We start from the raw sequence: 12,503 nt of genomic DNA, 5'->3' as shown, positions 1-12,503 counted from the left end.
TTATATTGCCATATGTATTGTTTCATATTGTTTACAATTCGTTAAGCCTTACCTATTCTGCACAGTGTAAAAGGAAACATATATTAATTGCCTCGCATTCTCTGCAATTTTTTTCTAATCAATCAAAATGATTCACTTGAACGCAATAATGTGACGGTACGCGAATTATATACTTTTCGTAATTTGCCATATAAGTTGTTGTCCGATTTCTGGGGCTACGTGTGAAAAAGCAAAAGTTCTGCTAAATTATTTTGTATTCAAAAGGTGTAATGGTGGGGAGGTTCGGGTTCAGTTTTTGCCTTTCGTTTGGCCATCTACCAAAAATAAAAACAAACGGCCGTGGCTGTTGCCTAACCGGGTGCATAGGGATTGGAGGTTCGCACTTCTTGCTAATACTCGGACAATAGCTCGTCGGACTGGTCGGGGTTTTTTCCTTTCCCTTTTGCACTTACCATAAACACATAGTTTAAGTGCGATCAAAAAAAATAAAAAAAAACTTATTGATTTAAGTAAATCCATTGAAACAAAAAAAAAAAACCGGATTCTAGTATGGGTACCATTAATGTGTTCCGACCGAACACCCAAATTCAAACTATTCAATTTCGCGTAAGTGAGAGAACTAAGGTGTTGATCGTCTCTCTTTCTCTTTACCCTCCCTACCTTGACAAGCAAAAAAAAAAAATGGAATGTGGATGCTTGTCCCTATTTCAGGTTCTTAAACCATCACTATAAATTGCAAGCGGCTAACATGGGTACTTGACAGATAAAACAATTAATTATGGAATTAGGATATCATATCATATAAGCTAATATAATTCGTTTATTCACGCATTGTTCAATTTTGTTGCCAATTAATAGCAAGGTGAGTATAACTCTATTTACAAGAAAAAATATACAGTTTCCAAACAAAATTTGAATCCAAAGTTAATATGATGAATGTGCAATAACTAGTTTAAATCCCATAAAGAAATTAAGGGGAAGGAGAAATTCACCAACATTATCTTGAGACTTGACGGATAGTAATTAATTTACCGTCTTGCTAAATTAACTGCATTTAAATGTTCATGTGTGTATATAACTACATATATCTATAGGCATTGGTTTAAACTCTTACTCACGCGATATCCTTCGAAGCAGACGTTGGGCCCAATGTATACGACGATTATGATCGCTGTTGCTAAATATTACAAAAGAAATTTATAAGTATATAAACACATGTATATATATATATATATATATATATATATATATATGAGCAACGGTCAAGGTCGGTGGTGTAGGAATTTCCTCTCGCTTTAACTTATTTAGGCATATTCATTGCACATTTTGTTTTAAAGAAATTAGTAAAAAAAAAAAAAATTAAAGGAAATAAAAATTAAAACTAAGGATCTATTAGCCGTCCATCTTGGCAACGTTAAACAATTAATGGAATTATATGGCAATGCTGCTAAGCAAGCGAAAGGGGTACACCAAAAGTAATACAGACTCGGCTCCTTTGTTACTCTCTGCAGGTTACACTATATGCTTAGTGCATGCGGTCCCGATGGTGCTGCATAAATAGTAAGCGTTTCACCCGCTTGACGCCGTTTTCCGAGGCTATGCCAGATGTTGTTCTTCGCAAGACAGCGGCTGATAAGTAAAATAGCAACAAAATTGGTTCTGCTGGGTTGCTAAGTGCGACACGTGCTCTTGGTGTTGCCCTTGTCTGGTCCGATCTCCCCCTCTGGTAGTGCCGACTAGTACGTCTAAATCTAGTCAACTGAGCAGGCACGGAAACTTTTCTTTAAGGGTCACCCCGAATCACAATTAGGTTAGTGGGTCGAGTTGTTATGAAGGTTTTTGGTTTCTATTAGCGTACCAAAAGAACACTTCCAAACTGTACCACAATTGCAGCCTTGGTCGTTGATGTCTTTGCAAAAATTATTTGCAAAGAAAGAAAAAATGTTATGAACTTAACTCGCACGCGCTTCAAATATATCTGACATGCTGAGCTGTACTTTTAACCTTTACTACTTCCCAACGACAAAAAAAAATAAGGAAGCTTTCAAAAGCTCTACATCACGCGATTATATTTTAAAACGGTACTATGGCCTGATCTTATCACCTTTTTCCTCTCTATTCGCCCTATTCGGTTGCGCATGCCCTCAGCTGTGCAATAAACGAAGAATTGGCTTCCAGCGCGGTCGGTAAAGCAGTAACTAAACTAGAGCAGCTGATCAACAAGCAGATTCGTTTGGGGAGTGCAAAGCAGCCACTACACCACAGTTTATGCAGCGCTACTTGCTAGCGGGACATAAACTGAAATAACTATAATAACTGTTGAGTTAGAACTTGTTACTAGTTTGTATATCTTTGAGATGAAAAGTACCGATGCATTTACCTGTTTCATTAGCTAGTTGATAGTAGGCTGGGCTGACTTTTTGTACAACAATCGCCGGAATGAAAACTGGTGCAAGCTTAGAACTAAACTTCTTTTGCGCGTTACTCTGACAAAAATTGCGGGCGAAGACTTTCGTACCGGCAGTAAGACTTATGTTTCGGCTGCGCAAATTATATATCTTAGCATTTCTATTATGTGACTGAGCTACATTGTCTTTAGCTATCTGACGGATTACTTGTAAGGCTGTGGGCCTCTCAATAGCAGTGTCTTCGGACAAGAGGTTAAGTCGCTTTAGCAAGTCATAGTCTTTACCGTTTAACATCATATTCTGTCCAAACGCTAAAAAATATGGAGAGTACCCTGTACTTTGGTGAACGCTGGCTCTCAAGGCAGCACAAATGGCGTACAGCTTTTTATCCCAATTTGAATGATCTTTTCCGATATAGGCTCTAATAGCCGCTAATACTGATCTATTTACTCGCTCACTCGCATTACTTTGTGGCGAGTATATTGCCGTTCGAATGTGGATGATTCCATACCGGGTAAGAAAAGCTTTAAAGACACTAGAAATGAACTGAGAGCCATTGTCGGTCAGAATAGTTTCTGGCACGCCGAAAGTGCAAAACAGTGTGTTTTCTAGATAGTCGATAATTTTGTTGGTAGTAAACGCGCGAAGAGGCCACATAAAATGAAATTTAGTATTGTGGTCTACAACCATCAGGAGACCTATATTGCCGTTCTTGGACCGAGGATATGGCCCTAGAAGATCCATGTAGAGCTTCTGAAATGGCCGTTCTGACGTCATAGGCTTGCCCATTGGAGGTCTCAACACTACATTGGGGCTTTTCGTTTGCCGACAAACTTTACAATTGACTATATATTCATGAATTTGGGCCGACATTTTTGGCCAAAACAAGTATCTCTTGAGTTTCTCTATTGTTTTTCCGATGCCACTGTGTGCAGCGTTAGGGGGATTGTGGGCTCTCTCTATCACTTGTAGGGTGAGAGACGAAGGTATCCAGAGTTTCCAGGATTGTTTCTCCTGAATGCTATATCCCGTCGCTGGCTCAGTACGTTTATATATAAAACCGTCGATTATCTGTAAATCCGGTAATCTGGATTGGTTAGAAGAAATACTGTCTATCAGATCCAGATAGTTTGGCGATTTGAATTCGGGTGAAGACAGGTCAACTATGGGACCTTGCTCCTCGAATTCCGCAAGCTCTGTCTCATTTTGACGCGATAGCGCATCAGCGACAACATTTTGTGTACCGCTACGATGCGAGACTTTAAACTTGAAGCCCTGTAATTTGATCACCCATCTACCTTGACGTCCTCTGAGATCCTTCTGTCTCATGAGCCATTGTAAGGAAGCATGATCAGTTATTACTTCGAAGTCCTGTCCTTCTATATACGCTCTAAATTTAAAAATACCTCTTATTACGGCTAAGCATTCCAGATCGGTCACACTATAATTCCGTTGGGCCTTTGACAGTTTCTCTGACATGTATGCTATTGGAGCCTCCTCTTCCTGTTCATTTAGTTGAGCTAGAACGCATCCTAAACCAGTTGTGCTAGCATCGCAAACTAATCTAAAAGGTTTTGAGAAGTCGGGTGTAGCCAATACAGGTGCAGAAGTTAAAAGTGTTTTTAAGGTGTTGAAAGCGGAATCAGCATCAGTGTTCCATTTCAATACTTTCGATTTCTTTAGCAACTCTGTAAGCGGAAAGCTAACTGTTGCATAATGATTAACGAAACGTCTATACCATCCAGCGAGTCCAAGAAAACGTCTCAGTTGTTTTACACTTTTTGGTACAGGGAATTCGTTAATAGCTTGTATTTTGCTAGGGTCCGTCTTTAGTTGACCATACCCAATTATAAAGCCCAAATATTTAATTTCCCGCATACAAAATTTTGATTTTGCGATGTTGATTGTCAAGTTCGCTTTACGCAAGTGCAGCGCTACTTCCTGCAAAAGCAACATATGCGAATCGAAGTCCTCTGATAGCAGAAGTAAATCATCTAAGTAGACAAATACGCGGGTCCGCAAATGGGCTGGTATCACGCGTTCCATTAGTCTACAAAGCGTTTGAGGAGCGTTACACAATCCAAACGGCATTACTTTGTATTGAAATAATGGACGATTAGGGACTGTAAAAGCGGTATACTGACGTGATTTTTCTTCTAGGGGTATCTGCCAGAATGCGTGCTTCATATCGAGGCCCGTTATATATTTAGCCGGCGGCAGACGACTAAGAATTCCGTCGATATGGGGTAGAGGGTACGCATCTTTACGAGTGTACTTATTTATGACTCGAGAATCTAGACACAGCCTGTTTTTATCCTTTCTTTGCACAAGGACGCAGTTGCTGCTCCAGGGGCTATGCGATACCTCTATTATATCTAAAGCTAGCATTTTCTCGATCTCGTCAAACATTAGCTTTTCAACGGCTGGCGAAATAGGCCAATGTCTTTGTTTGACGGGGGTCACATTATCTATTTCAATGCGATGTTCGATTAACTCAGTGCGTCCTAATCCTTCCTTTTCATAAGAATAGAAATTAGAAATGATCGAATTTAATCGTGACTTTTCTTCAGCGGTTAGCTGATGCATTTTCGCTGTTTCCTGGATATCCTGTTCGTTACTGTTGTCTAATTCATTTACGGACTCATCAGGACGAATTAAATTCGTTAACAGTCCAAAGTCCTGCCAAAAATTTATGCCTAAGTAAACATCTTGTTTCAAATCGGGTATAACATAAAAATCAACATTATGCACTTGTTTTCGAAATTCAACTTTAAGTGTCAGTTTGCCTACCACTGGGCAAATAGCGTTGTTAGCTGTTCGGATTGATCCAGAGCATTTGCGCGCTTTGGGATGTGACAACAGTGACTTAGCTGCAACATTACCGAGGCAACTAATCGTCGCTCCGGAATCTAATAATGCTACATATTTTTCTCCCTCTAGGCTTAACTCAGTGTACAAGCGGTTATCTGAGCTCATAAACACTGATTGAACGAGCTTCTTACGAAGACTTTTAATATTTTTCCAGAATTTCCTAAGTCGAACAGTAGAGCGTTTTGGCCGACTGAGAAATTCGATGGGTTCTATGCTGCTAAAAATTCGTCTTCGTGTGTCAAGATAGTGTTTTACTCTAATATGGTACGGTACGTACTTATTTTCAATATCAGTTTGAGTTGCAGTCTCGGCGACTGAACATGTATTTGCCATATAAGTTGTAAATATAGTATTTGGAGTTGATTGCTCCAAACTACCATATGACTGTATTTCTGGCAAGGACTTTATTCTTTTGTGGGATGCGTCAAACTGGTGTTGGTCTGCGCATCCCGCTTCCGGTTTCCCAAAAGATTGCATTTGCTACAATTGGGTTTAAAAGTATTTTTAGCACCGCAACCGTAGCAGAATATACGCCTTTCTCCCATGCAGTCATCGAATCGGTGTCCCACTTTATCGCAATTCCAGCACACTATTTTCTTGTTCTGTATTTCTGAAATATTATCTTCTATATCATTATTTTCCAGTAACTCAGAGACATTACCTCTACCGTATTTGGTTCGATTGGGAAACGAGCCAGTTTCTCTACAGAAACTTTCATGTTTCTTAACTTCCTCTCTTAATTCTGCTCGAGTTCTAATCTTCAAATGCAATAGTTCGTACCTGAGCGCTGTTCTCGCATTGCGTTTTAATAGGTCAACAAGCTTGTCTTCGCTTATTTCGTTAGATAATTGGCTAACCAGGCCTTCAATCGCTGATTGAAAATCATCAAATGTCTCCTGATCTTTCTGGCGTCTTTTCCTAATTAGTTCCCACAAGTCAAAGTCGTCTTTAACGTCCTCGAATCTAAGTCGGAAATCCGTACAGAAAGCCAACCAGGTATACTGTGGGTTTTTCTTGTGGAAGCTCCAAAACCAATCATTGGCTTTCCCGAAAAAAAGTAAATGAAGATTGTCACAAAGCAGCCTATAGTCGCCGTTCAAATTTTGAGCCGTTAATGAACGAATTCGATACAAGAATTCATCTATCTGCATAGAGTCTTTCGAACCGTCAAATTTAAGTCGCCAGGTTTGCATAATGCTAGCTGCTTTTTCTGAACTCAAACTTGAGTTTGATCGATTGCTACCTCTGGGGCTGTATGGTCCGCAGTCAAGGGGTATGTCAGAGTTCTGGGCACTATTAGGGAGAGTATCAGCACCTAATCCCCTTGGAGACTGAACTAATCTAGAGCGTGTTGATTCAGCTTGCTCACTTCGTACATTTAATGTTGCTAACTTCTCTTGCAGTGATTGTTCAACAGAAGCTTTAATAACGTTTTTGAGTTCTGCTATTAAAGTCCTTTGCTGAGATTGTAGAGCTTCGTTGATATAGGTAATTGTCTCTACATTTGGACCATTGTCCACTGACTTATTTCCGTTGCTGCCTAAAGACATGCAACTACCTAAATATTCTCTATGATTTCGATTCATAGACCTAGTTTGCATACTTCGCTTGGGCGTGGCTCCTCGCCCTTTTCCGAATCGCTGACCTCTCCTGATACCTGTAGTAGTCGAACCATCTTGGCAAGGTAGAGTATTTCGCGATAGAGTTTCGTCTGTTTCAGCATTACCAGCTGAGTGTAACTCCGCTGCCAGTGTATTGTTCATAAATATTAGTTGCCCTGGGTTGCAATCTGCCTCACATACTGGACATTTTGGGGTTGTCTTTAGTGTATTGCTTATGCAAACGTCGTGAAAACGGTGTTGACAAGGAGTAGTCGCAGATAGCTGTTCTGCTTGCAATTGCTCATGGCAAATGCCACAAAATGGATCTTGCGCGTTAATCGCTGCAACTATGCTCTCTGTGCTTCGTCTCACTGCCATAATGAATGCAAACTTTTGCTTGTTTCCAAACAACAAAAGGAAAACTAAATAGGACTTGTATTATTAAGTCTTGGTTATTTATTCTATCTGTCTTTTTCCCACACGTTATTGCTTACAATCCTTAAGCAAACCTGAGTAGTTGAATTTGTGCTATTTATTTTACTGGAGTCTATTTCTGATTTGGATTTTTACTGCTCATGGACTACTAGACAACATCCGAAATATTTCCAGTTTGTTGTAATTCCAAATAGTCCTTGAAACAATTAACCCAAATTTGATTATTATTCCCTCTTTTCCGATCTTACCCGCTGCTTAAAGTACTAGTAATTAATTGTGGTCGACTAATCCAGCAATGCCTGAATTACAATCGCAAATTCCTACAACTAACTACTGTCTGAACACAACGTATTTTCCCGAGAAAGGGGCCTAACAGGGTAATTAAAAAATAATAGGTAGTAATTGATATGGTATAACTTCGAGTTTCGATTGGGGATTGTTGTGCACTAGGTGTTAGTCGTGCTTACGCAAGAAGTAAAAGTTTTACGTTCTTGCTAGGGTCCCACGTGTTGGGCGCCATATTTGTAATGGTGGGGAGGTTCGGGTTCAGTTTTTGCCTTTCGTTTGGCCATCTACCAAAAATAAAAACAAACGGCCGTGGCTGTTGCCTAACCGGGTGCATAGGGATTGGAGGTTCGCACTTCTTGCTAATACTCGGACAATAGCTCGTCGGACTGGTCGGGGTTTTTTCCTTTCCCTTTTGCACTTACCATAAACACATAGTTTAAGTGCGATCAAAAAAAATAAAAAAAAACTTATTGATTTAAGTAAATCCATTGAAACAAAAAAAAAAAAACCGGATTCTAGTATGGGTACCATTAATGTGTTCCGACCGAACACCCAAATTCAAACTATTCAATTTCGCGTAAGTGAGAGAACTAAGGTGTTGATCGTCTCTCTTTCTCTTTACCCTCCCTACCTTGACAAGCAAAAAAAAAAAATGGAATGTGGATGCTTGTCCCTATTTCAGGTTCTTAAACCATCACTATAAATTGCAAGCGGCTAACATGGGTACTTGACAGATAAAACAATTAATTATGGAATTAGGATATCATATCATATAAGCTAATATAATTCGTTTATTCACGCATTGTTCAATTTTGTTGCCAATTAATAGCAAGGTGAGTATAACTCTATTTACAAGAAAAAATATACAGTTTCCAAACAAAATTTGAATCCAAAGTTAATATGATGAATGTGCAATAACTAGTTTAAATCCCATAAAGAAATTAAGGGGAAGGAGAAATTCACCAACATTATCTTGAGACTTGACGGATAGTAATTAATTTACCGTCTTGCTAAATTAACTGCATTTAAATGTTCATGTGTGTATATAACTACATATATCTATAGGCATTGGTTTAAACTCTTACTCACGCGATATCCTTCGAAGCAGACGTTGGGCCCAATGTATACGACGATTATGATCGCTGTTGCTAAATATTACAAAAGAAATTTATAAGTATATAAACACATGTATATATATATATATATATATATATATATATATATGAGCAACGGTCAAGGTCGGTGGTGTAGGAATTTCCTCTCGCTTTAACTTATTTAGGCATATTCATTGCACATTTTGTTTTAAAGAAATTAGTAAAAAAAAAAAAAAATTAAAGGAAATAAAAATTAAAACTAAGGATCTATTAGCCGTCCATCTTGGCAACGTTAAACAATTAATGGAATTATATGGCAATGCTGCTAAGCAAGCGAAAGGGGTACACCAAAAGTAATACAGACTCGGCTCCTTTGTTACTCTCTGCAGGTTACACTATATGCTTAGTGCATGCGGTCCCGATGGTGCTGCATAAATAGTAAGCGTTTCACCCGCTTGACGCCGTTTTCCGAGGCTATGCCAGATGTTGTTCTTCGCAAGACAGCGGCTGATAAGTAAAATAGCAACAAAATTGGTTCTGCTGGGTTGCTAAGTGCGACACGTGCTCTTGGTGTTGCCCTTGTCTGGTCCGATCTCCCCCTCTGGTAGTGCCGACTAGTACGTCTAAATCTAGTCAACTGAGCAGGCACGGAAACTTTTCTTTAAGGGTCACCCCGAATCACAATTAGGTTAGTGGGTCGAGTTGTTATGAAGGTTTTTGGTTTCTATTAGCGTACCAAAAGAACACTTCCAAACTGTACCACAATTGCAGCCTTGGTCGTTGATGTCTTTGCAAAAATTATTTGCAAAGAAAGAAAAAATGTTATGAACTTAACTCGCACGCGCTTCAAATATATCTGACATGCTGAGCTGTACTTTTAACCTTTACTACTTCCCAACGACAAAAAAAAATAAGGAAGCTTTCAAAAGCTCTACATCACGCGATTATATTTTAAAACGGTACTATGGCCTGATCTTATCACCTTTTTCCTCTCTATTCGCCCTATTCGGTTGCGCATGCCCTCAGCTGTGCAATAAACGAAGAATTGGCTTCCAGCGCGGTCGGTAAAGCAGTAACTAAACTAGAGCAGCTGATCAACAAGCAGATTCGTTTGGGGAGTGCAAAGCAGCCACTACAAAGGCACATTGTAATGAACGATTTTCATGTTCGTGGAAAACTGTAGAATGTTGTGAAATTGTAGAAAATTACCGCACACACACACACACACACACACACACACACACACACACACACACACGCAGTTGTTATTATTCATTGGAAATGCGAGTAAACGGAAAACATAATGATTGTGTGTAGCGTTAGAATCTGTATCGAATACGAATATCGATTCCTGTATTTGGGTCAATTTATGACAAGCACAAAAAAAATAAAAAGCAGCAAATATATTGGCTTAAGAGGACAGACAGTGCAGGACCAAGGAATACCACCCGTACCACCCATCGTTCATCGTCCATTGTCCAATTACAATTACATTTTCAAGCACGTGCTTTGTGGGTGAAGACGCCCAGCCAAGGTCGCTGAGTGTTGCCCCAAATGATGGCCATATAAACTAATTGCGTATAAGTCGATGCGAGCCAGCCACAAATTGTTTATACTTATGTTGGCAATTCGAAATAAACAACAACAACGTGAACATGGAAAAGTGCGCACTTATATCCCAAAAGACAGCCAAAGTGCCTTTTAGTACACATAGATATAATCAAAAGGTAAAACTGCTGGCCACAGCATAAATTGTATCTCTTTCTTACATAGACCTTCGTAACACCCTTCAATAGTTCTCTGGCGTGAGTTCAAGCGACAACGTCAAGGTGGCCTTTCAGTAATGAACCAAATTCTGTTTTATTTTTACATTTTTGGCTTGGTACATTAACGGCAAGCGTCCGTGTAGGCAGAAATGCTTTATGGACCGGCTGACGGCCCGGCGATGCTGACATTTCTGTCTTATGTTTGTGTTTGTGTGTGTGAGTGTGTGTATGTGCGTTCGTGTTTGTGTGTGTCTTTTTCTGTTATGCCACGCCCACGCCCAAGCATATCCCCCTACCGCCCTACCGACGCTTCTTTTTGAAGTGCGCGTGCATTTCAGCGCATGAATTTAATTGGCTTTGGGCGAACATCAACAATTGTTTATGGCCAAGCGGTGTCGGCCTTTATCATAGCCCAACAGCTGATACAAAAATACAGTTTTTAAGCAGCCTTAGTATATTTAGCATTGTTGTAGTTGTTGTTGTTTATTGTTGGTGTGCGCACGCAGAGAAAGTTTAATTTGTTTTAAATATTCTGCATTGAGTGTTTCTGAATATTTTTATTTTGTAGTTTCGTAAATTTAATACAACACAGCATACTTAAAGCTCTCAGTTTGTTTAGACTCTTAATTAAGTTCTTCATGCAAATATTAGCTGTTCGAGTAGCAGCCAATTTAAGCCAATATTGGCCTTTATCAACAATTAAAGCTATTTGCCTGTCGTCAAAATAATTTTATTTCCCTGTATATATATGTATATATAACTGTTTGACCTGACTATGCGACTGCACAGGCCAAACCATTAGAGCTTGTTTTTTCCTTATGTTGTGTAGGTTCGGCTAAGGCTCGTTTTTGGGAAATTCCATCCGACGGTGTGGGAAAAACATTTGTTATAAACATCAAATGTTTAATGAATGTCTATATGTTGATATGTATGTATGCATGTATATATAAAAGTATAGATGTATGTATGTATGTATGTATGTAAGTATTTATGCAAGACCAAGTTTACCCCAAACTGGGCTTTACATTAAAAAAAACTGAATTCTTACCTAATGCCCTCCTACTCGATTCTCAAGAATTCAAGTGTCTCATAGGTTACACTTAAAGTAAGAGGAAGCGGCGGCTGTAATATAGGAGGAGGCGGCTTTAATATTGAAGGAGATGGTAGCAGCAGTTTGAACAATTGAGAGGACGGCAGCTTGAGTAAAGAAGGAGGCGGCGGCGGCTTGAACTATGGCTATGCATTTGACGGAAGTCATTAAAAAACTGGTACGTATTATATTTAAAGTGCAAGTCGGCTTGTATTTCAATTCATTCAATTCATGAGCTACGCTGAAATTTAACAAGAAACGTATGTAGAAATATTGCTCTGCTTTTCTCTTCTTTCAGAAATGTGCTTACATAAAAGTTTTCCCCCCGCTTTACGATTAATGACGCTTAAGAAATCGTGCTTGACAAACAACAGGTAAGTACATATTTGCAAATATGTAATTATATTAAAAAGAATATAATTTAATATATCGGATAAGTAGGTAAAAATTCTTGATATATAAGAACTAGAAAAAGGGGTGCCCTTAAATTTATAACTGGCATATTATTAGTAACATGATTTTTATTATACCCAGTGAAATGGCAATTGCACAATTCTTTGAAAATTAACGATATTAAAAAAATTAAAGTGTGCTACTCTAAAAACCATTTTACTTTTAAAACAACTTTACTTCGCTCTTAAATTGTTCTTGAATACCCAAAAGGAAATGCATCATATTGAAAAGGATAGATGCTTATTTATCTAGAAATATTTAATATGCAAAGTGCCTCAAAGGCCAAATGTTGTAAATATTTAAAATTATACATTATTCAGACATGGATTTTCGTTGCACACTCGAGCCAGTTGACAGTGAATGGGCGGGTAGTCTTAGGTTCATAGACTTCGATATGCAGGGCCATTCTTAGCATTTATATATGCATTGTCATGACTTTTTAAATTAATTGAATACACTTGGCAGTTTTAATTGCACATTTCCCAGCAAACAGGCAA

General features: G+C 38.8%; 2 protein-coding genes across 3 annotated transcripts in view; one reads left to right on the top strand and one right to left on the bottom strand.

Annotated features, from left to right (window-relative positions):
- Shab (Shaker cognate b) overlaps positions 1–9,840 on the bottom strand; it is a 52,769-nt gene extending 42,929 nt beyond the window's left edge. The window contains exons 1-3 of the mRNA XM_070208615.1: positions 9,062–9,840; positions 1,487–8,751; positions 1,119–1,177 (exon numbers count right to left, since the gene is read on the bottom strand). The gene's annotated coding sequence lies outside the window, so the exon portion shown is untranslated. The remainder of the gene's footprint in view (positions 1–1,118; positions 1,178–1,486; positions 8,752–9,061) is intronic.
- Positions 9,841–11,587: 1,747 nt separating this feature from the next.
- The window catches only part of spz5 (spatzle 5), a 32,323-nt gene continuing 31,407 nt past the window's right edge, over positions 11,588–12,503 (top strand). Inside the window, exons 1-2 of one of the 2 annotated variants that reach the window (XM_032434883.2) lie at positions 11,588–11,731; positions 11,852–11,927. In XM_032434883.2, coding sequence (XP_032290774.1) covers positions 11,854–11,927 — 74 coding nt within the window. In that variant the 5' untranslated portion in view covers positions 11,588–11,731; positions 11,852–11,853. Of the gene's footprint in view, positions 11,732–11,851; positions 11,928–12,503 lie in introns of those variants that run through there. The other variant, XM_070208617.1, reaches the window with a different exon arrangement.

Source organism: Drosophila virilis, chromosome 3, assembly GCF_030788295.1.
Source record: "Drosophila virilis strain 15010-1051.87 chromosome 3, Dvir_AGI_RSII-ME, whole genome shotgun sequence".
Classification (NCBI taxonomy): domain Eukaryota; kingdom Metazoa; phylum Arthropoda; class Insecta; order Diptera; family Drosophilidae; genus Drosophila; species Drosophila virilis.
Note: the sequence above shows the minus strand (reverse complement) of the source record. Positions and strands in the feature narration are given on the sequence as shown.